The sequence below is a fragment of the Anolis sagrei genome, chromosome 5, assembly GCF_037176765.1.
Source record: "Anolis sagrei isolate rAnoSag1 chromosome 5, rAnoSag1.mat, whole genome shotgun sequence".
In the NCBI taxonomy this organism is placed as follows: Eukaryota; Metazoa; Chordata; class Lepidosauria; order Squamata; family Dactyloidae; genus Anolis; species Anolis sagrei.
Genome location: NC_090025.1, coordinates 197,804,786 through 197,827,640, shown reverse-complemented (window position 1 = coordinate 197,827,640; position 22,855 = coordinate 197,804,786). Strand labels below are relative to the sequence as shown.

The 22,855-nt window shown below is 46.3% G+C and overlaps 1 protein-coding gene across 1 annotated transcript; it reads right to left on the bottom strand.

The window, feature by feature from the left end:
• Nucleotides 1–946: 946 nt before the first annotated feature.
• LOC132775572 (lithostathine-1-beta-like) lies at nucleotides 947–22,522 on the bottom strand. The gene is made up of 5 exons (XM_067468531.1): nucleotides 22,442–22,522; nucleotides 19,641–19,756; nucleotides 18,644–18,784; nucleotides 16,880–17,003; nucleotides 947–1,158 (listed from the first exon to the last, which is right to left on the bottom strand). Exons 1-5 carry the CDS (start codon nucleotides 22,506–22,508, stop codon nucleotides 947–949), a joined length of 660 nt encoding a protein of 219 aa, XP_067324632.1. The 5' UTR covers nucleotides 22,509–22,522.
• Nucleotides 22,523–22,855: the final 333 nt, after the last annotated feature.

Here is a 22,855-nt window from a genome sequence, read left to right as displayed (position 1 = left end):
CGTTATTTATACACTGCCACCATCTCCCCAATGGGGACTTGGGGCGGCTTACATGAGGCCAAGCACGGACAAGATATTACAGCAAAATAAAACCAAAAAGTTAACAGAAAGATTCAAATAACTTTGCAGAAACTTGGTCCATTTTTATTTACCAGCAGATCCAAGAAAAATGGCCTCAGTAGCTCATGCTGCACTTGGATGAATTAGGCAGTATTTCTGGAGGCCAGATTATATTGATGCGTTACAATGGTGTTCATTTATTCATTTCCTTGATTTAAAGATTATGTTTATGTTTATCACCAAAAAACTGCCAGGCCATCATATGCTAATCAAGGTGGTCAGTTAAAACATTCACACCTAGCGCCAACAGACAAGAGTCCTTTGTCCCACCCTGGTCATTCCACAGATATATAAACCCAATTATTCCTAGTTCCAACAGACCTCACTACCTCTGAGGATGCTTGCCATAGATGCAGGCGAAACGTCAGGAGAGAATGCCTCTAGAACATGGCCATATAGCTCAAAAAAACCTACAACGACACAGTGATTCCAGCCATGAAAGCCTTCGACAATACATATTCACACCTAGCTCCGGTAGACAAGAGTTCTTTGTCCCACCCTGGACATTATTCCACAGATATATAAACCCAATTTTCCTAGTTCCAACAGATCTTACTACCTCTGAGGATGCTTGCCATAGATGCAGGCGAAACGTCAGGAGAGAATGCCTCTAGACATGGCCATATAGCCTGAAAAACACCCTACAACAACCCTGTGTTTATCTTCTTCTTTTTTCAATATAAGTATTAAAAATGCCAAATAAGCAGGAATTTATGGTCTTTAATTTTACAAGCCTGCATGGCGATAAGAGAGAAGGGGAGATCAAAGTCGGGGAAGAAGAGAAGGACCCTTGTGGATATATTGAATTGCAGGGCTGGGGAATCGATCAAGGGCAAGGTCCCAGCTGCCAGCTGTCTTCTTCCAGGACTTTGGAGAGCACCATTTCCTTGAAAGCATCTGCCAAAGCCCTCCGAGATGCTCCCAATGTTTGCAGGTTCCACTGCCAGGCACAGAGCAAAGGCTGCCACTGTTTGTCTCCGCTTCCACTCTTTTTTTGCTCAGAGATAAGATCAAAGAGAAAGAGAACAGGTGGATTCCCTATGGAGATATCGGCGGGCAATGAGGAAAAGAATCCTTCACCCACCATCAAGGATGCCTGGGTTATTTGAGGCAATGTGACCCAAATTGAATCTAGATCCAAGGTCAGCTGGGTTCAGTGGGCGCAGGTGAACTACAAGTCCCATCATCCATGGCCCCTCCTCCTCTAAACTGTACCAGGATGTAGAATGGGCCATGGGGGCTCTATGTGCCAAGCCTGGTTTTGATCAGTCATTGGTATGTGTGTTGCAGTGGTCTCAGGAAGTGAGTGAAGGTACTGCAAGTCCCATGATCCACGGTCCATCATCTCACAAACCACAGCAAAATGTGCAGTGGGTTATGTGGGCTCTGTATGCCAAGTTCGATCTTGATCAGTCATTAGTGTGGGTAGGAATGGTCTAAAGAAGTGAGTGATGATATTGCAATTCCCCTCATCCATGGGCCTTTCTCCCCCAAACCACATCAGGATGTAAACTGGGTCATGGGGGTTATGTGTGCCAAGTTTGGTCCAGGTCCGTCATTTGTGGCCTGTGAAAGTGGCAGCCAATCAGATACTACAGTTCCCATCAATTTCTTGGAGTGGAAAAACTCTCTGCTGCTTGGCTAGGACGTCATGAGTTGTGAGGGGGAACCAACAAATCAGGGTTAGGTATAGGTAAAGGTAAAGGTTTTCCCCTGACATTAAGTCCAGTCGTGTCCGACCCTGGGGTGTGGTGCTCATCTTCATATCTAAGCCCAAGAGCCGGTGTTGTCCATAGACATCTCCTAGGTCATGTGGCCAGCATGACCGCATGGAGCGCCGTTTCCTTCCCGCCAAAGCGGTACCTATTGATCTACTCACATTTGCATGTTTTTGAACTGCTAGGTTGGCAGAACCTTCCTTCTTCATTTCCTTCTTTTCCTCCGTCCCTCCCTCCCTCCCTCCCTTTCCTTCTTCTTTCCCTTTCTTCATTTCCTTTCCCTTCATTTCCTTCCTTCCCTCCCTCCTTTCTTCATCCCCCTCCTTTCTTTCCCTCCTTCCTTCCTCCTTCCTTCCTTCTCCTCCCTCCCTCCCTGTCCCTCCTTCCTTCTTTTCCTCCCTTACCTTTTTTCCCTCCCTTCCTCCTTCCTTCCTTCTCCTCCCTCCCTCCCTGTCCCTCCTTCCTTCTTTTCCTTCCTTACCTTCTTTCCCTCCCTTCCTTTTTCCTTCCTTCATGTCCCTCCTTCCTTCTTTTCCTCCCTTACCTTCTTTCCCTCCCTTCCTCCTTCCTTCCTTCTCCTCCCTCCCTCCCTGTCCCTCCTTCCTTCTTTTCCTTCCTTACCTTCTTTCCCTCCCTTCCTTTTCCTTCCTTCATGTCCCTCCTTCCTTCTTTTCCTCCCTTACGTTCTTTCCCTCCCTTCCTCCTTTCCTTCCTTCATGTCCCTCCTTCCTTCCTTCTTCTTTCATTCTTTCTATGTAAGATATAAATACAATATTAAATGGAAGGGACAGTCAAGAAGTAACGAGAGAAGGAGGGAAAGAGGGAAGGAAGGAAGGAGAGAAGCAGGGAGGGAGGAAAAGAAGGAAAGAAAGATAGAGAAGCAAGGAAGGAGAGAAGGAAATAAAAAGTGAAAGGAAAAAGAGAGGGAAGGAAGGAGAGAAGGAACGGAAGATAGGGAAGGAAGGAAGTATGTAACCAAAGAGCAAAGAAAGGAAAGAAACAGGTAGAGATGGAAGAAAGATGAGAGATATTGAAAGAAAAAGAGGAAAGGAAGGAAAGAGGGTAGGAAGGACAGAAAGAGGGAGGGAAGGTTGGCCACAGCAACGCGTGGCGGGTACAGCTAGTCATCAATAAAATTTAACAATAAATTAATAGATTAACGTGCCAGTAAAACCAAGCCGAGCCGGGAGAATCCATGTCACAAAAATCCAAATGTCCTTTTCCTATTGCCGCTGGCCTCTAATCGAACGCCTGGCCCCAGAGCCAGGTCTTCAGTTGTCTTCTAAAGGACAGGAGGGAGGTGGCCAAGCTGATGTCCTTAGGGAGAGAGTTCCACAGACGGGGGACCACTGCCAAGAAGGCCCTGTCTCTTGTCCCCACCAACCGCATTTGCGAGAGTGGTGGGATCAAGAGCAAGCCCCCTACTGATGATCTTAAGCTTCGTGATGGTTCATAGCAGGAGATACGTTCGGACAGGTAATCTGGGCCAGAACCGTTCAGGACTTTAAAGGTTAAAACCAGCACTTTGAATTGTGCCCGGAAGCCAATCGGTAGCCAGTGGAGCTGGCGCAACAGAGGAGTGGTACGCTCCCTGTACGCAGCTCCAGTTAACAACCTGGCAGCCGACTGCTGGACTAATTGGAGCTTCCGAGAAGTTTTCAAAGGCAACCCCATGTAGAGAGCATTGCAGTAGCCTATTCGGGATGTAACCACATCATAGACCACCGTGGCCACATCCCCTTGAGATCCAGGGGATGTAAGAAAGCTGCCTCTAGCAACACTGCAAATTCCCCAAACTTCTCCAGAATCAAGAAGTGACCTGGCACTTCTCCTGTTCCTGGGAGCTCCCTTCAAAACCCAGATGCTATGTTCTTTTCTTCCCATTTATTGCACAACATCGGTACCTTTCCCTGCTTTTGATTCCTCCCAGTCGAAAATCCCAGTTTGCTTCGTAAATCCTGCTCAAAGAAGGTGAATCTCAACCTGCCTTTCCTTCCATGGCAAAAGGTGTACCTCTCCAGAGCCACCTCCTTGCTTGGGCATGGAACAAACCTCCTGGCTCAGAACGAACCTCTTATAGAATCATAGAATCAAAGAGTTGGAAGAGACCTCCTGGGCCATCCAGTCCAACCCCATTCTGCCAAGAAGCAGGAATATTGCATTCAAATCACCCCTGACAGATGGCCATCCAGCCTCTAAAAGCTTCCAAAGAAGGAGCCTCCACCACACTCCGGGGCAGAGAGTTCCACTGCTGAACGGCTCTCACAGTCAGGAAGTTCTTCCTCATGTTCAGATGGAATCTCCTCTCTTGTAGTTTGAAGCCATTGCTCCATGGCATCCTAGTCTCCAAGGAAGCAGAAAGGAAGCTTGCTGCCTCCTCCTCCCTGTGGCTTCCCCTCACATATTTATACATGGCTATCATATCTCCTCTCAGCCTTCTCTTCTTCAGGCTAAACATGCCCAGTTCCCTAAGCCGCTCCTCATAGGGCTTGTTCTCCAGACCCTTGATCATTTGGGTCGCCCTCCTCTGGACACATTCCAGCTTGTCAATATCTCTCTTGAATTGTGGTGCCCAGAATTGGACACAATATTCCAGGTAAAGTGGTCTAACCAAAGTGGAATAGAGCATGGGGAGCATGACTTCCTTGGATCTAGACACTATGCTCCTCTTGATGCAGGCCAAAATCCCATTGGCTTTCTTTGCCGCCACATCACATTGTTGGCTCATGTTTAACTTCCTGTCCACGAGGACTCCAAGATCTTTTTCACACGTCCTGCTCTTGAGCCAGGCCTCATCGTCCCCCATTCTGTATCTTTGCATTTCGTTTTTCCTGCCAAAGTGGACTCTCTTGCATTTGTCCCTGTTGAACTTCATTTTGTTAGTTTTGGCCCATCTCTCTAATCTGTCAAGATCGTTTTGAATCCTGCTCCTGTCCTCTGGACAATTGGCTCTCCCTCCCAATTTGGTCCCGTCTGCCAACTTGATGATCCTGCCTTCTAGCCCTTCATCTAAGTCGTTAATAAATATGTTGAACAGGACCGGGCCCAGGGGGGAACACTGTAGATGGCACTCCGCTCGTCACTTCTTTCCAGGATGAAGAGGAAGCATTGGTGAGCACCCTCTGGGTTCATCCATTTAACCAATTACAGATCCACCTCACCGTAGTTTTGCCTAGCCCACATTGGACTAGTTTCCTTGCCAGAAGGTCATCTAATGAAAGACATCTCCACTGGCTTCTGGTCGCTTCTGGCTCAAGCAGGGAGCTTTGAGATGGATGAACAGAAGCTCTCCAAATCCCTAGGTGCTCTGACTACCTATTACAGGGAAAACCAGCTGATCCCTAACCCATCTAAAACACAGACATGTGCTTTTCACCTCAAGAACAGACAAGCATCCCAAACTCTGAGGATTATTACCTGGGAAGGAATCCCACTGGAGCATTGCAGTGCACCCAAATACCTGGGAGTCACTCTGGACCGTGCTCTTACCTACAAGAAGCACTGCCTGAACATCAAGCAAAGAGTGGGCGCTAGAAACAATATCATACGAAAGCTGACTGGCACAACCTGGGGATCACAACCAGACACAGTGAAGACATCTGCCCTTGCGCTGTGCTACTCTGCTGCTGAGTATGCATGCCCAGTGTGGAACACATCTCACCACGCTAAAACAGTAGATGTGGCTCTTAATGAGACATGTCGCATCATCACGGGGTGTCTGCGCCCTACACCACTGTAGAAATTACACTGCTTAGCCCAGGGGTCCTCAAACTATGGCCCGAGGGCCAGATACAGCCCTCCAAGGTCATTTACCCAGCCCTCGCTCAGGGCCAGCCTAAGTCTGAAATGACTTGAAAGCACTACAAATAAAATATGTGCAGTGTGCATAAAAATTCATTCATGTTTTCTTTTCAAATTGTAATCCGGCACTCCAACAGTTTGACGGACTGTGACCTGGCCCTCTGTTTAAAAAGTTTGAGGACCCCTGGTTTAGCTCAGTGGTTCTCAACCTTCCTAATGCCGTGACCCCTTCGTACAGGTCCTCATGTTGTCGTGACCCCCAACCATAATATTATTTTCGTTGCTACTTCACAACTGTAATTTTGCTCCTGTTATGAATAGTAATCTAAATATCTGATATGCAGGATGTATTTTCAGTCACTGGACCAAATTTGGCACAAATACCCAATATGCCCAAATTTGAATACTGGTGGGGTTGGGGGTGATTGATTTTGTCATTTGGTAATGCTGGAGTTGCTGGGATTTATAGTTCACCTAAAATCAAAGAGCCTTCTGAACTCCGCCAGTGATGGAATTGAATCAAACTGGGCACACAGAATTCCCATGACCAAGAGAAAATACTGGGAAGGTCTGGTGGACACTGACCTTGAGTTTTTTGGAGTTGTAGTTCACCTACATCGAGAGAACACTGTGGACTCAAGCAATGATGGAACTGGATCAAACTTGGCACAAATACTCAATATGCCCAAATGTGAACACTGCTGGAGTTTGGGGATCATAGACTTTAACATTTGGGAGTTGTAATTGTTGGGATTTATAGTTCACCTACAATCAAAGAGCATTCTGAATTCCACCAACGATGGAATTGAACCAAACTTGGCACACAGAACTCCCATGACCAAGAGAAAATACTGGAAGGGTTTGGTGGGCATTGACCTTTTAATTTTGGAGTTGTAGTTCATCTACATCCAGAGACAACTGTGGACTCAATGAAGAATCTGGACCAAACTTGGCACGGATACTCAATATGCCCAAATGTGAACACTGTTAGAGTTTGGAGAAAATAGGCCTTGCCATTTGGGAGTTGTAATTGTTGGGATTTATAGTTCACCCACAATGAAAAAGCATTCTGAACCCCACCAATGATAGAATTGGACCAAACTTTCCACACAGAACACGCATGACCAACAGAAAATACTATGTTTTCTGATGGTCTTTGGTGACCCCTCTGACACCCCCTTGCAACCCCCATGGGGGTCCCGACCCCCAGGTTGAGAAACACTGGTTTAGCTGGTATTGCACCACTTGACATCCCCGGGAAGTAGCAGCCAATAGTGAAAGGACCAAAGCAGAGACATCTCCAGCTCATCCCTTGTTTGAGTATCAGCCAGCATGCCAACGACTCAAATCAAGAAATAGTTTTCTAAGATCTACAGAGACACTCGCTGGAACACCCCAGCAAGCCAGAGTCCAAAAGTGGCAGGCTCAAACCCAGAACCTCAATCCATGGCTGATACCAAATGAGAGACTCCCCCCTGGGCACACAGAGGACTGGGTGACTTGGAAGGCACTGAAGAGACTGCGCTCTGGCACCACGAGATGCAAAGCCAACCTCAAGAAATGGGGCCACAAAGTGGAATCCACGACATCTGAGTGTGGAGAGGAGCAAACCACTGACCACCTGCTGAAATGCACCCTGAGCCTGCCACATGCACCATGGGGGACCTTCTTGCAGCAACACCAGAGGCACTCCAAGGGGCCAGATACTGGTCAAAGGACATTTAATCAACCACCAAGCTTGCAAACTCTGTTTTGCCTGTTTGTTAAAAAATTGTTTCAAATTTAATACAATTGTCTGGTTGATACTGACACGATAAATAAATATATCTCCTCTTTCCCCCCAAAATTTTGGGTACATCTATATTGTATAATTAATGCATTTTTGACACCACTTTGACTGGCACGACCAAGAGCACTGGTGCATCACCAAACTACAACTCCCAGGATTCTGTAGCATTGAGCCATGGCAGTCCAAGTAGTATCAAACTGCATTTAACTGTACAGTGGAGATGCACCTTAGCAAGCTTGCTTAGCTTTGTCGTAATGAGAACTAACAACCTATGCAAGCACATGCTCTCCACCCCATTTTCTCTCACACCCGAAATTGTATATTACTGCCAAAGGGAAGAATGGTGGGCAAACCAAAAGGAATTGTTCTCACCTCTGAAAGGAAGTGCAGTCTAAGGTTCTGCACTTCCCAGGCTGGGTTTTTATGTCCCCAGGAACTCGGTCTGCCTGACCCACACTTTCCCATGGGAATGCAGCATTTGCACCTGCAAGATGTCCAACATGAAGGTCAAGGGAAGAAGATAGAGTCCTTACGGGATGGGAAAGCGATAAGGAGGGGCAGCTGCTGGCTCTCTACTTCCAGTAATGGGCAAGGTCAGAGCTATGAGATGGGGGGAGCCTATTTCCAGTAATGGCAAGGCCAGATCCACAAGATGGGTGAGCCTCTAAGCAAGAAAGCCTCCTTATTTCACCCAGGAATTTCAAGCTTGTTTTCTACTTCTCCAGAGACTGGGACACCATGGAGAAATGGACTCGTGTCATTAAGGACTTTTCAATAACTTTGAAGCCTAGGTTCTTCTTATTGCAATTTCCAATTGACAAATGCAAGAGACTCCACTTAGGCAGAAAAAACGAAATGCAAAGATACAGAATGGGGGACAGTGAGGGCTGGCTTGAGAGCAGTACGTGTGGAAAAGATCTTGGAGTCCTCGTGGACAACAAGTGAAACATGAGCCAGGAATGTGATGTGGTGGCAAAAAAAGCCAGTGGGATGTTGGCCTGCATCAAGAGGAGCCTAGTGTCTAGATCTAGGGAAGTCATGCTCCCCATGCTCTATTCCGCCTTGCTTAGACCACTTTACCTGGAGTATTGTGTCCAATTCTGGGCACCACAATTCAAGAGAGATATTGACAAGCTGGAATGTGTCCAGAGGAGGGCGACTAAAATGATCAAGGGTCTGGAGAACAAGCCCTATGAGGAGTGGCTTAAGGAGCTGGGCATGTTTAGCCTGAAGAGAAGGCTGAGTGGAGATATGATAGCCATGTATAAATATGTGAGAGGAAGCCACAGGGGGGAGGAGGGAGCAAGCTTGTTTTCTGCTTCCCTAGAGACTAGGACGCAAAACAATGGCTTCAAACTACAAGAAAGGAGATTTCATCTGAACCTGAGGTAGAACTTCCTGAGTGTGAGAGCCGTTCAGCAGTGGAACTCTCTGCCCCGGAGTGTGGTGGAGGCTCCTTCTTTGGAAGCTTTGAAACAGAGGCTGGGTGGCCATCTGTCAGGGGTGATTTGAATGCAATATTCCTGCTTCTTGGCAGAATGGGGTTGGACTGGATGACCCATGAGGTCTCTTCCAACTCTTTGATTCTATGATTCTATGATTCTATGACTTGTGCAGTCAAAGATGAAACTCAACAACCTCAAAGATGGCTACTCTTTCCCGCTACCTGGCATGATGGTTTTCTTTCCAAGCTGTTTCAGCCAACTATGCACAGAGACACATTTTTCCTCCACTTGAACTGCCCTGACTTGATGCTGTGAAATCCTGGGATTTATAATTTGGTGAGGCACCAGTATGCTTTGGCAGAAATGGCTAAGATCTTGTGAAACTGCAGCTCCCAGGATTCCTTAGCACTGAGTCATGGCAGATAAAGTTGGGCCAAACTGTAATTCTACAGTGTAGATGCAGCGTATTGCACTCCAAGACAGGAAAAGCCCTCTGACTTTAAACACCACACCTTTAGATAGGGAAACAATCCTTTTATTGAAGGTAATTAAAAAGCAAGAAAGTAAAAAGCACTTTAAAGAAATAGGTAAATCCAATTACGGTAGGTAGGAAGATAGGCAGGAACAAAGTAGTCCAGGGTAATAGAATCATAGAATCATAGAATCAAAGAGTTGGAAGAGACCGCATGGGCCATCCAGTCCAACCCTCCAGCAACTAACTTAGCATCGAAGGGTTGTGTTGTTAAAGTGCGAAGTATGGAACGGTCGGTCAATGCGACTTTAGCAACATGCAATCATTGAATACTTGACACAGAAGGTGTCACCCCAAAGGAGAGAATGCAAGCTGTTTATGGTGATTGTGTTGATGTGAGTACTGTGCATCGTTGGGTGAGTAAGTTTAAAGATGTTGAGGTGGGAACATCTGACTTGCGTGACAAACAAAGAGTTGGACATCCTGTGACAGCAACCACCGAACTTCACAAGCAAAAGGTTGACAGATTGATTCAGGATGATCGTCGTATCACTCGGAGAGAAATTTCAAGCATAATTGGCATTTCGCAAGAACGTGTGGGTCACATTATTGCTTTGCTTGGCTATCGGAAGATCTGTGCACAATGGGTACCCAGGATGGAGATGCCCTAAATGAAAGCGCACAGACTTGAAACTTCAGAGACTGGATCTCACCACTGTATGACATCCTCCATACAGTCCAGATTTAGCACCATCTGACTTCCATCTGTTCCTGATAATGAAAGAAGATCTGCGGGGACATCATTATGCTTTGGATGAAGACGTTGAATCATAGAATCATAGAATCAAAGAGTTGGAAGAGACCTCCTGGGCCATCCAGTCCAACCCCATTCTGCCAAGAAGCAGGAATATTGCATTCAAAGCACCCCTGACAGATGGCCATCCAGCCTCTGTTTAAAAGTTTCCAAAGAAGGAGCCTCCTTGAGAGAATGGTGAGAAGCTGGTTGCTGAAACAGAGTGTCGACTTCTTCCGTGACGGCTTCAGAAAACTTGTTCATCGTTGGCAGAAATGTATCCAATTGTTTGGTGATAACGTGTGGGTCACATTATTGCTTTGCTTGGCTATTGGAAGATCTGTGCATGATGGGTACCCAGGATGGAGACGCCCGAAATGAAAGCGCACAGACTTGAAACTTCAGAGACTGGATCTCACTACCATACAACATCCTCCATACAATCCGGATTTAGCACCATCTGACTTCCATCTGTTCCTGATAATGAAAGAAGATATGCGGAGACATCATGGTGCTTCTGATGAGGACGTTGAGAGAACGGTGAGGCGCTGGTTGCGGAAACAGAGTGTCGACTTCTTTCATGACAGCTTCAGAAAATTTGTTCATTGTTAGCAGAAATGTATCCAATTGTCTGGTGATTATGTGTGGGCACATTATTGCTTTGCTTGGCTATCGGAAGATCTGTGCACGATGGGTACCCAGGATGGAGATGCCTGAAATGAAAGCGCACAGACTTAAAACTTCAGAGACTGGATCTCACCACCTTACGACATCCTCTATGCAGTCCAGATTTAGCACTGTCTGACTTCCATCTGTTCCCGATAATGCAAGAAGATCTGCGGGGACATCATGATGCTTCAGATGAAGACGTTGAGAGAACGGTGAGGCACTGGTTGCGGAAACAGAGTGTCGACTTCTTCCATGACGGCTTCAGAAAACTTGTTAATTGTTAGCAGAAATGTATCCAATTGTCTGATTATGTGGAAAAGTGAAGAGTGGCTCTTCATCATTGGCAGAAATGTATCCAATTGTCTGGTGATTATGTGGAAAAGTGAACTGAGGTAGTTAAAGAGCACATTCTCAGGATTGTTTCTGCGTTTGATTTATTAAAATATTCCGGTCCAAACCCAAGTCACAAAGGGGGAGGCATTACTTTTCACTCAAACTAGCCACTTGCCTAGTTTCCAGCAGACCCTTCAACCTCTGAGGAGGCCTGCGATAGGTGTGGGCAAAACGTCAGGAGAGGATGCTTCTGGAACATGGCCAGGCAGCCCTGAAAACCCACAGCAACCCAGTTCTTCCCATTGTTTAGGAAGGACCTCTTTCCTTGCATGTGTCTTAGGGAACAAGGTTGCCCATTCCTTCCCAATGGGAGAGAGTGAGCCTTTCTCCTGCCTTGTCTCAGCCATTCTCTTCTCCAGAGTGGCTGCCCTGGGCTGACCTTTTGTCCTGGCGCCGCCCTTGTTTTGGCCCCGCCTGAGGACACAAGACTTGGGGAGGGGAGCAAGGGGGCGGTCCCGTGGGTCCGGTTGCTAGGAGACGCCGTCAACAATGGGGGCTGGCGTGGACGTCTTTGGGAGGGAGGGACGGAGGGAGGGAGGGGGACCCCGATTGTGGCTCTTGCAGTCCTCCCCACGGTCCGCTGCAGCTCTCCTCCACGGTCCGCCTCCTCCAGGTTCGTGGCGTCCTCATCCCAATCTCCCCACTTGCTCTTCTCTTCCCCTCCATGAGGTCTAGAAACTTGGGCTCCAGCTTGGATGCAGTTAGAACTGCCCTGGCTCAGTGATAGGAGGTCCTGAGATCTGTAGTTTGGTGAGCTATTGGGTGCATCTGCAATCACCCTAGAATGAATGTAGCACATCACTACTTTGAACTGCCATGGCTCCATAGTATTATGAACTCCTGGGAGTTGTAGTTTGGTGGGATTTTAAAGCACTGCTATGAGATGCTGGGAATTGTAGTTTGGTGAACTATTGGGTGTATCTAAAATCACCATAGAATGAATGTAGTATGGTGCCACATGGCTCTAATTCTATAGGATACTGGGAGTTGTAGTTTGGTGGGATTTTAAAGCTACACTGCTATGACATCCTGGAAGTTGTAGTTTGGTGAGCCATTGGGTGCATCTACAAGCATTGTAGAATGAATGTAGCATGGCAGCACTTTGAAATGCCATGGCTCCATAGTATTATGGACTCCTGGGAGTTGTGGTTTTGTGGGACTTTAAAGCACTGCTGGGAGTTGTAGTTTGGTGAGCTATTGGGTGAATCTACAATCATCGTAGAGTGAATATAGCATGGCTTCACTTTGAACTGCCATGGCTCCATAGTATTATGGATTTTAAAGCACTGCTATGCAATGCTGGGAGTTGTAGTTTGGTGAGCTATTGGGGGCATCTACAATAATCATAGAATGAAAGTAGCTTTGAACTGCCATGGCACCATAGCGTTATGGACTCCTGGGAGTTGTAGTTTTGTGGGATTGTAAAGCACTGCTATGAGATGCTGGGAGTTGTAGTTTGGTGTGCTATTGGGTGCATCTATAATTATCGTAGAGTGAATAGAGCATGGACTCACTTTGAACTGCCATGGCTCCATAGTATTATTAACTCCTGGGAGTTTTAGTTTTGTGGGATTTTAAAGCACTGCTATCAGATGCTGGAAGTTGTAGTTTGGTGAGCTATTGGGGCATCTACAATAATCATAGAATGAAGGTAGCTTTGAACTGCCATGGCTCCATAGCATTATGGACTCCTGAAAGTTGTAGTTTTGTGGGATTGTAAAGCACTGCTATGAGATGCTGGGAGGTGTAGTTTGATGGGCGATTCGGTGCATCTATAATTATCATAAAGTGAATATAGCATGGCCTCACTTTGAACTGCCATGGCTCCATAGTATTATGAACTCCTGGGAGTTGTAGTTTGGTGGGATTGTAAAGCACTGCTATGAGATGCTGGGAGGTGTAGTTTGATGGGCGATTCGGTGCTGTTTTGACTGATCTCCCATCTATCTATTTGCTCATTAATTTCTGTAGCTGGGCCAGGTACCGAGCTGTTTTCATGTTCCCCATCATGAGAACTCTCTGGTAACAATTCAGAGAGCACACCATCATCCCCACACCCCTCAGGGACATTCTCATGGGAAACTACATTTTGAACAGATCTGTGTTTTCCATACTGCAGAACCTGACTCCCTGCACAAAATCCAAGACTTCCTCTTCCCTTGAGAAAGCAGCCCCAAAGAGACCAGGATCATGCTTTCCCATAGCATATCTGACACTCTCCTTAGGTACACCCTCTCTCTCCTTCCCATGGAGCAGAGCATGGCGTGTGGAACAGACTCCTCAGGTCTGCCACACTTTGAGCATTATTAGACTGAGTCTTTTATAGGAATATTCTACTGATGTCACCCCAAAGTTGTACATTAATGATAGACAACTTCCAACTTGGCTCCATCTCAGTTTCCTGGCCAGATGTTGACTCTTCTTGATAGGTGTTAGCCTTGTGTTGACTTCCTTCTTAACATTGTAAACATTTCTCTTATCATTGTCACTGTTCTTATATTCCGCCCTTCTCACCCCACAGGGGACTCAGGGCGGATTACAATCAGGGCCGGCCCTAGGTAATTTTCAATGGTAAGCAAACATTATTTTGGCGCCCCCCCCCCCAAAAAAAAACAATCACTGAAAAAAAAAAGGTAGAGGTGAATAAAGAGTTACCTTAAAACCAGAAGGTTACTTACATTATGTTCATATAGTTACATTACATAGAATTAACACAAATTAATGTTTTTTAAATGCAAATATTTTTGTTGTTATTTCTGATCTACAAGTACGACACAAAGATTTCACAGAAAATACAAGATCTTTGCATTATGACAATTCCGCTGAGACAATTGAAGACAGAACAGCCCTTAATACATACACATACATATACATACACATACACACATACATGCACACAGACACACACACATATATATTATTTTATTTGGAATTGCAAATTGCAATACATTCCATCACACACACATTTAAATAAATATTCTGTATTTACGGAACGAACGGCTTCCTTTCTGCAAGGACTTCTTCTAGAATGCATAGCAATTCCAAAGAAAATAAAATATTTTGGACCACGACAAGTAAGTCCACTGAGATGACTAAAGATAGAATAACCTTATCTATATAAATAAAAATATAATGTTCGTTTGTGGGATTAACATAACTCAAAACCCGCTGGACAAATTGGCACCAAATTTGGCAGCAAAACACATACTAATCCAATCTATGTCTGTCAAACAAAAAAAATCTCTGGCTGCTTCTCATTACTTTATTTTGCATACCACCACACTACCCCAGGGTGCTGCTGCTGCTATTATTATTATTATTATTACTATTATTATTATTGAGAGTCTAAATGGCCATCTATCAGGAGTGTTTTAATTGTGCTTTTCGCTTATGCCAGAAGGAAGTTGGATTGGATGGACCTTGGAGGTCTCCCTACTTTATGATTCTATTACTATTATTAATAATAGTATTATTATTAAGCAGAGTCTCTATGGCCATCTGTTAGGAGTGCTTGGATTGTGTTTTTCCCTTATGGCAGAAGGAGGTTGGACTGGATGGCCCTTGGAGGTCTCTTGCAACACTAGGATCCTATTACTGTGAATTCCTCCCAAACCCCTCCAGTGTTTTCTGCTGGTCATGAAGGTTCTGTGTGCCAAGTTTGGTTCAGATCTGTCATTAATGGGAGTTTTAATGGTCTGTGGAAGTCTGAGCTGAATCAGTTGAAGGTACTCCAAATCCCATCAGCTTGATTAGCATTCAATGGCCTTGCAGACAAGAGTCAATCAAGGCCAGCTAATACGTCTCAACAATGGATTCCCCCGGGCAGGAAGCAGCCAGGCTTTGAAGCTGCAAGGTTATTTGCTGCATCAGAAGCAAACCAAGGGTAAATTTGTAATGTATATAGAAAACACAAAGTTTAAAAACTTGGCATCCAGCTGCAAGGTCATTCAGTGCTAATCAAGGTGGCCAATGGCAACACTCACACTTGCCTCAAGCAGGCAAGAGTTCTTCCCACCCTGGACATCATTCCACAGGGATATATATAAACCCCACTTGCCTAGTTTCCAACAGAGTTCCCAACCTCTGAAGATGTCTGCCATTTATAACACATAACAATCTAATAAATATAAATAATTCATGATAAAAATAATAACGTAATAATTGTAAATAGAATAATAAATATAATAAAACATAACAATAATAGTAATAATTCCAAAGCTGAGAAGGAAATGGGGGCGAGTCAGTTTCCAACAGACCTTCCAATCTCTGAGGATGCCTGCCACTGATGTGGGTGAAACGTCAGGAGAGAATGCTGCTGGCACATTTTGAGCCTTCCAGGCGAAGCAGAGACTTCAAAGGGCAGAGAGAAGAGCATGGAGTGGGGCAACAGCTGCAGCGAAGTCTTCCCCCCTTCTCCTCCAGGGTCTTCCTCCTCCTCCTCTCCATTTGGAGGTTTCTAAACAGAGAGGAGGAGGAAGAAGAGCCCAGAGGAGAAGGAGATGGCCAAGCCTCGCTGCTGCTGGCGCCCTACGCTCCTCTTCTCGCCCCCTTCGAGGCGAGGCCTCGAAGGGGGTGAGAAGAGGGTAGCACAGAGCAGCAGCAGCAGCGAGGATGCCCCCCTTCTCCTCCAGGGTCTTCCTCCTCCTCCTCTCCATTTGGAGGTGTCTAAACGGAGAGGAGGAGGAAGAAGAGCCCAGAGGAGAAGGAGATGGCCAAGCCTCGCTGCTGCCCCACACTCCTCTCGCCGCTCTACAAGGTTCACGGGGCATGAGGGGAGGGAAAGGCGAGCACCTTTCTCTTCTCCCTCGCACGCCTTTCCTGCCTCTGCCGCCAAGAAAAGCACATGCAGGACGAGAGGGGAAGGGCAGAGGCGCGCGCCTTTCCCTTCCCCCTTGCCGCATGCGCGGCTTTTCTGCTTCCTCCCGCTGCTGCCCCTGCCACCGGCGCTGCTCATGGGACGAGGCCCAATTGGAGGGAGGGGCATTTAAGGAGGCGCGTGAGCGCCCCTGGGACAAACAAAGTATTCCGCGGTCGCTTACTTTGCGTAATGGAAGAGCCGCCCCTGCTCTGGACCATGGCCATATAGCCCAAAAAAACCTACAACAACCCAGTGATTCTGGCCATGAAAGCCTTCAACAATACAATGATAAAGATGCTCTCATATCCCCCTCTCAACTCATGATGTCCTAACCAAGCAGCAGGGAGTTTCTCTACTCCCAGGAATTGATGGGAACTGCAGTATCTTCACTCACTTCTTGAGACTATTCCTACCCACACCAATGACTGATCAAGCTCAAACTTGGCATACAGAGCCCACATAACCCAATGTACATCCTGCTGTGGCTTATGGGATGATGGACCATGGATCATGCGTGGGACTTGCAGTACCTTCACTCACTTCCTGAGACCACTGTGACACACACACCAACAACTGATTGAGATCAAACTTGGCACATAGAGCCCCCATGACCCACTCTACATCCTGGTGCAGATTGGAGGAGGGAGGGGCTATGAATGATGGGACTTTCATATGGGAGTTGTAGTTAACCCACACCAAACCAACTGACATTGGATCTAGGTTCAATTTGGATCACAGACAAACAATGCCTTTCTCAAATAACCTGGGCACCGCCGGGTCCCCAAGCTAGGAATTTGCCTGGCAATTGCCTCTATACGCACCTGTTGGCTGCTGCATATTGACGAGTGCAATGCACTGGTTGGATGTGCTGGTGAAGGGTTTCCTGCCGTCCCAAAGAGCAGATCCAGGAGGGTATGCCAAGCCGTCAGTCCATTCCCACTTGACCTTTTGTGCATTCAGTGGCAGAGAGAAAAGCACATTTTAATGAATGGAGGGGGGCTCAAAGTCAGCAGAGGGAGTAAGAGGTTTCCATTCATAGAATCATAGAATCCAAGAGTTGGAAGAGACCTCCTGGGCCATTCAGTCCAACCTCATTCTGCCAAGAAGCAGGAATATTGCATTCAAACCACCCCTGACAGATGGCCATCCAGCCTCTGTTTGAAAGCTTCCAAAGAAGGAGCCTCCACCACACTCCGGGGCAGAGAGTTCCACTGCTGAACGGCTCTCACAGTCAGGAAGTTCTTCCTCGTGTTCAGATGGAATCTCCTCTCTTGTAGTTTGAAGCCATTGCTCCATTGCGCCCTAGTCTCCTGGGAAGCAGAGAAGCTTGTTCCCTCCTCCCTGTGGCTTCATCTCACATATTTCTACATGGCTCTCCTGTCTCCTCTCAGCCTTCTCTTCTTCAGGCTAAATATTCCCAGCTCCTTAAGCCGCTCCTCATAGGGCTTGTTCTCTAGGCCCTTGATCATTTTGGTCGCCCTCCTCTGGACACATTCCAGCTTGTCAATATCTCTCTTCAATTGTGGTGCCCAGAATTGGACACAATATTCCAGGTGTGGTCTAACCAAAGTGGAATAGAGCATGGGGAGCAGGACTTCCCTAGATCTAGACACTAGGCTCCTCTTGATGCAGGCCAAAATCCCATTGGTTTTTTTTTTGCTGCCACATCACATTGTTGGCTCATGTTTAACTTGTTGTCCACGAGGACTCCAAGATCTTTTTCACACGTACTGCTCTCGAGCCAGGCATTGTCCCCCATTCTGTATCTTTGCATTTCGTTTTTCCTGCCAAAGTGGAGTATCTTGCATTTGTCCTTGTTGAACTTCATTTTGTTAGTTTTGGCCCTTCATCTCTCTAATCTGTCAAGATCCCTTTGAATCCGGCTCCTGTCCTCTGGAGTCTTGGCTCTCCCTCCCAATTTGGTGTCGTCTGCAAACTTGATGATCCTGCCTTCTAGCCTTTCATCTAAATCATGAATAAAGATGTTGAACAGGATCAGGCCCAGGACGGAACCCTGCTTGTGGCCCTCCACTCGTCACTTCTTTCCAGGATGAAGAGGAAGCCTTGGGGAGAATCACCCTCTGGGTTCATCCATTTAACCAATTCCAGATCCACCTCACCGTAGTTTTGCCTCGCCCACATTGGACTAGTTTCCTTGCCAGAAGGTCATGGGGGACCTTGTCAAAGAAGGCCTTCCTCAAATCCAGGTACGCTACATCCACGGCATTCCCCGCAACTACCCAGCTTGTAACTCTATCAAAAAAAAAAAGGATGCAATGGAGCCATGGCTTCAAACTACAGGAAAGGAAGGAGATTCCACCTGAACATGAGGAAGAACTTCCTGACTGTGAGAGCTGTTCACCAGTGGAACTCTCTTCCCTGGAGTATGGTGGAAGCTCTTTCTATGGAGGCTTTAAAACAGAGGCTTGATGTCCATCTGTTGGGGTTGTTTTGAATGCTTCTTGGCAGAAAGGGGTTGGACTGGATGGCCCACGGGGTCTCTTTCAACTCTTGAATTCTATGTTTCTATGATTCTATGAAAGTGGAGGCCCCCCTCGCAATGTCTTCCAGTGGTTCTTGCTCACCGAGGATTGAGGTGTGGCGTGGAAACCAATCCAGACTCCGGATGGGTTGCTAGTTTTCTTGATGTATTTGGAAATAATATTTTCTTCTGCTTTTGACTGAATGGAAGCTAAGTGACCGTCTCGCCAATACTCGCAGTAATCCTGCATGGAGAGAGGGAGGAAACATAAAATATGGTTTGATAGCAGGCTCACCGGGTCAGGCCCTCAATCCTCGGTCTCTTTGCCAGAAACCCAAGCGGTCTTCCCAGTAAAGAGGAAAGGAAGCCCAGTTGCAGGAGGCAAGGCTCCAAACGAAATAAGGGCTTCATTCAAGTCTTCTTTCAGCCCAAATAAGTGACTTCTTTACCTTGCAAATGGTCACCTTGGATCTCCAAGGGTTCCAGAATGAGGTCTTGGCCACAGTCCCATTGGCTTGTACCAACTAAGGGGGACTCATGGGTTAAACTGATGGAGTTTGGTTGGTAACACCCAATGGCTCAGTTCTTAAAACATTTCTATTGGCCATTTTTAGCTAACCTCTGAGAGATGTTGACCACAGCACCACCCTGGTATACCTCCAGATGGTTCCATACAATTGAACTGGATACTTTAAATCAGGGGTCAGGAACCTTCGGCCCTCCAGGTGTGGTGGACTTCAACTCCCACAATTCCTTGAGGCTCGGCATTCGCCCCAAAGGCTTACCTTGGCCCTCCACCACACCTGGAGGGCCGAAGGTTCCCCATGCCTGCTTTAAATCATCCCGCCTGATGACAATTCTTCAAGTATATGATAGGTGATCCCAAAAGAAACATTCTATACTCGCAGTAAGAACTAACAGAGCACATTTAAATCCAATCAGCAAATGGGGAAATCAGTAAAAGTCAAACCCACAATTGTATGGATTTTATAACATCACTGTGCCTGGGAGTTCTTTTCCCTTCTAGAAAGATCTGGACCATTCAATATCCTCCTTGGGTTCGCTTAACTGGGGTTGTTGGGTTAAAATCTGGCACATACCTCAGCATCTTCCCAGGAGAGAGGATCACTCAGATATTCATAGCACATTTTTCGGTAGTAAAGAGTCCCAGCAGGACATGGGGACCGAGGGCGAGGTAACGACAGATCCCTGACCCCTGCAAGAGACCCCGGACCCCTTTTAGAAAAGAAGAATAGGCATGCCCGCTTCTTAATGTCCCTAAACAGAGGCATGAGTTCATAGAATCCTAGAGTTGGAAGAGACCTCCTGGGCTATCATCCAGTCCAACCCCATTCTGCCAAGAAGCAGGAATATTGCATTCAAAGCACCCCTGACAGATGGCCAATCCATCCAACATATTCTAGCTCATCATTTCTCATGCTTGGTATAATTAAATTGCATTGCTTCTAATTTATTCCCATTTATCTTCAGTCCAGTCTCCCATTCAAATTCTGTTAAATGTTTCTTAATTATCTCCACTTTCTTCATTATCTCCTTAATTGTTATCAATGTGTCATCTGCAAATAAGCTAATTTTTCCTAACTTTGTTCCTATGCCTTCTAATTCATTGTCTTCTCTTATTACATTGGCCAAAAATTCCATAACCATCACAAAAATATTTATTTATTTACTTACTTACTACACTTGTATACCGCCTTTCTCATCCTATTGGTGACTCAAGGCGGTTTAGAACAAGTCAGTACACATAATAGCAAAATACAGATTAAGCATTAAAACAATATAAAACCACAATTAAAAACAATAGAAACAATAAAACCAACATCAATTATCATCAGCATCTCCTAGTTGAAACGTTGTCCAAATTCCATTGTCAAGTGATCCCATTTCCTATGTCAGTTACTCTGCATTTGTAAACGCTTGCTCATATAACCATGTCTTAACTTATCTCTGTTTAAAATCTGTTTAAAATCTTAAAAGATGATGGTGTCAAGGTGATGCATGCCATTTGCCAGCAAATATGGAAAACACAAGAATGGCCATCAGACTGGAAAAAATCAACTTATATCCCCATACCAAAAAAGGGAAATGCGAAAGACTGCTCAAACTTCCGTACAGTGGCCCTTATTTCTCATGCCAGTAAGGTAATGCTCAAGATCCTGCAAGGAAGACTCCAGCAATACATGGAGCGAGAGTTGCCAGATGTTCAGGCTGGGTTTAGAAAAGGCAAAGGAACGAGAGACCAGATTGCCAATATCCGCTGGATAATGGAGAAAGGCAGGGAGTTTCAGAAAAACATCTACTTCTGCTTCATTGACTACTCTAAAGCCTTTGACTGTGTGGATCATAATAAATTGTGGCAAGTTCTTGGTGAGATGGGCATACCAAGCCACCTTGTCTCTCTCCTGAGGAATCTGTACAAGGACCAAGTAGCAACAGTCAGAACTGACCACGGAACAACAGACTGGTTCAAGATTGGGAAAGGCGTACGGCAAGGCTGCATCCTCTCACCCAACCTTTTTAACTTGTATGCAGAACACATCATGCGATGTGCGGGGCTGGATGAATGCAAATCTGGGGTGAAAATTGCTGGAAGAAACATTAACAACCTCAGATATGCAGATGACACCACTCTGATGGCCGAAAGCGAGGAGGAGCTGAGGAGCCTTTTAATCAAGGTGAAAGAAGAAAGCGCAAAAGCCGGGTTGCAGCTAAACGTCAAAAAAACCAAGATTATGGCAACAAGAATGATTGACAACTGGAAAATAGAGGGAGAAACCGTGGAGGCCGTGACAGGGTTTGTATTTCTAGGTGCAAAGATTACTGCAGATGCAGACTGTAGCCAGGAAATCAGAAGACGCTTACTTCTTGGGAGGAGAGCAATGTCCAGTCTCGATAAAATAGTGAAGAGTAGAGACATCAGACTGGCAACCAAGATCCGCCTAGTCAAAGCCATGGTATTCCCTGTAGTCACCTACGGATGTGAGAGCTGGACCTTAGGGAAGGCTGAGCGAAGGAAGATCGATGCTTTTGAGCTGTGGTGCTGGAGGAAAGTGCTGAGAGTGCCTTGGACTGCGAGAAGATCCAACCAGTCCATCCTCCAGGAAATAAAGCCCGGCTGCTCACTGGAGGGAAGGATACTAGAGACAAAGTGGAAGTCCTTTGGCCACATCATGAGGAGACAGGAAAGCCTAGAGAAGACAATTATGCTGGGGAAAGTGGAAGGCAAAAGGAAGAGGGGCCGACCAAGGGCAAGATGGATGGATGGCATCCTTGAAGTGACTGGACTGACCTTGAAGGAGCTGGGGGTGGTAACGGCCGACAGGGAGCTCTGGCGTAGGCTGGTCCATGAGGTCACGAAGAGTCGGAGACGACTGAACGAATGAACAGCTAACTTATCTCTGAAACGTTAGGAGTGAAGGAACCAATCTAATCTCCTTAGGGAGGGCACTCCATAGCCGAGGGGCCACCACAGGAAAGGCCCTGTCTCTTGTCCCTGCCAAACATAATATGGGAGACATGGGACATCCTTGCCTTGTACCGTGTGTTATTTTTATCTCTCCAATGATTCCATTATTTATTATTATCTTTGTATAGTTATCCAAATCCATTTGGCTTGTGATATTTTTAATCCTATTCCAAATTTGTTCGTGATTATTTAAATAGTTGGCTCTAGCTCATCATTATGGGGATGTATACCATTGAATGGATGGATGCCACTTGACTTGCTATGACTCAATGCAATGGAACCCTCTTTATAGGTCTTTTCCTTCTGCCCTTCCCCAAATTGCAACTCACCAAACAACATGATTGAGCCATGACAGCCCAAGGAGTGTCAGACTGCATTTATTCTCCCGTGCTTTGTCCAAGCCCCAATGCTTACCTTCCGTGGAGGGGCTAAAGGCCAGGCAGCCCAGGAGGCAGAGCCCAAAATAGAACACTGGTGCCATCTTTGGTTCTTCTGGAAAAGAACAACAAGCATGAAAAGTCCCCACTGCGTTGCTGTAAGTTTTTTTGGGCTATTACTTACTTACTTAGGCGATCCCTCGCTTTCCGAGGATGATTGTCTTCCAATATTCTTGTGGGTCCGTATGTGGCTGTGGAGCCCTATTCTTGCTCTGCATCTTCTTCCGCAGTGAGGACATTGGTTTCCAGGTGGAAGGCGGTCTCGGTCAGGGTTGGCTTGACGTGTCTTCCTCTTGGAGGGCACCTTTTCTAGCCCCCTCCCCATGTGGGGTGAGCAGAGTGGGTCCTCAAAAGGACTGTTCAGTCGCGGATACATCTGCCGAACTACTCA

Bases quoted from the DNA above. Each gene is read 5' to 3' on its own strand.
- LOC132775572 (XM_067468531.1), bottom strand. From the start codon at position 22,508: ATGGCACCAGTGTTCTATTTTGGGCTCTGCCTCCTGGGCTGCCTGGCC. The intron at 17,004-18,643 runs GTGAGCAAGAAC...AATGCACAAAAG, and splicing joins ACGCCACACCTCAATCCTCG to GTCAAGTGGGAATGGACTGA. The intron at 1,159-16,879 runs GTGCGTATAGAG...ATATCTCCATAG, and splicing joins CAATATGCAGCAGCCAACAG to GGAATCCACCTGTTCTCTTT.